The following is an 883-nucleotide window of genomic DNA, read 5'->3' as shown; positions in this document are numbered from 1 at the left end:
AAGGAGAGGTGCCTCAGGGCGGCCCCGCCAACCTCGGGAGGTGTTGGCGCTAGCTGCCGGAGGGAACAGTATGGCCGCGTGGGTTTCTGCCTCTCTGCTCGGTGGTTTTTCTTTTTTCCTGTAACTTGAAGCGAAGTCTTTTTAAATTATTTTTTTTTCTGTCCAGAAGGCTCTTGTTTGTCAAGGCCAACATATGTCAAGTTGGGAGAGGGGACCAAAAACCCAAGCTGTGATTTTTAGTGAAGTCATATGTAAGGTTCCTTGTATTCCTGCACTGGTTATAGCATCCTTTGTACTGCCTTTGTCTGAGCTAGTCAAATTGTGTGCCTTCCAGCCTGGGTGACAAACAACCCACCTACTGCATTGGAGCCCCAATTGGTAAATCCTATGTATAATTCATTGCGATTTGCTGTACATTCTCAGTCCCTAGTATTTCATAGAATCATAGAATGGTTTGGGTTGGAAGGCATCTTAAAGATTATCTAGTTTCAACCCCCCTGCCATAGGCGGGGACACCTTGCACTAGACTAGGTTGTTCAAAGCTTCAGTCAACCTGGCCTTGAACACCTCCAGGAATGAGGCATCCACAACTTCTTTGACTTCTTTTCTGTTTCCTATATTATGGCCAACAATACTGATGCATATAGTACCATATCTTGTCTCATCTGTTAATCTGTTTTAGAGCTTATGTGTTGGAAGGACTCATAGTTCCTGTGTTGCTTGCAAACAATTGCTATTCTGCTCACAGTGTAATGTAAAGCTTTAGTTATTTGTTTGCTCTATAGGTACTACATGTATTATACTTTGGTTGCTATCTCCTTTTTTCAGATCACTATGAAGGCCTTGTATTGTCAGCAGAATTCACCTGGAGAGGAAATGACAT

General features: G+C 43.1%; 1 protein-coding gene across 1 annotated transcript in view; it reads left to right on the top strand.

Annotated features, from left to right (window-relative positions):
• Positions 1 to 834: 834 nt before the first annotated feature.
• Positions 835 to 883, top strand: part of CRYZL1 (crystallin, zeta (quinone reductase)-like 1) — a 22,235-nt gene continuing 22,186 nt past the window's right edge. The window contains 1 exon segment of the mRNA XM_010073022.1: positions 835 to 881. Within this exon segment, the coding sequence (XP_010071324.1) occupies positions 835 to 881 (47 nt within the window).

This window comes from Pterocles gutturalis, unplaced genomic scaffold (assembly GCF_000699245.1).
Source record: "Pterocles gutturalis isolate BGI_N339 unplaced genomic scaffold, ASM69924v1 scaffold48632, whole genome shotgun sequence".
NCBI lineage: Eukaryota > Metazoa > Chordata > Aves > Pterocliformes > Pteroclidae > Pterocles > Pterocles gutturalis.
The sequence above is the reverse complement of the archived record's forward strand: the minus strand, read 5'-3'. Positions and strand labels throughout refer to the sequence as shown.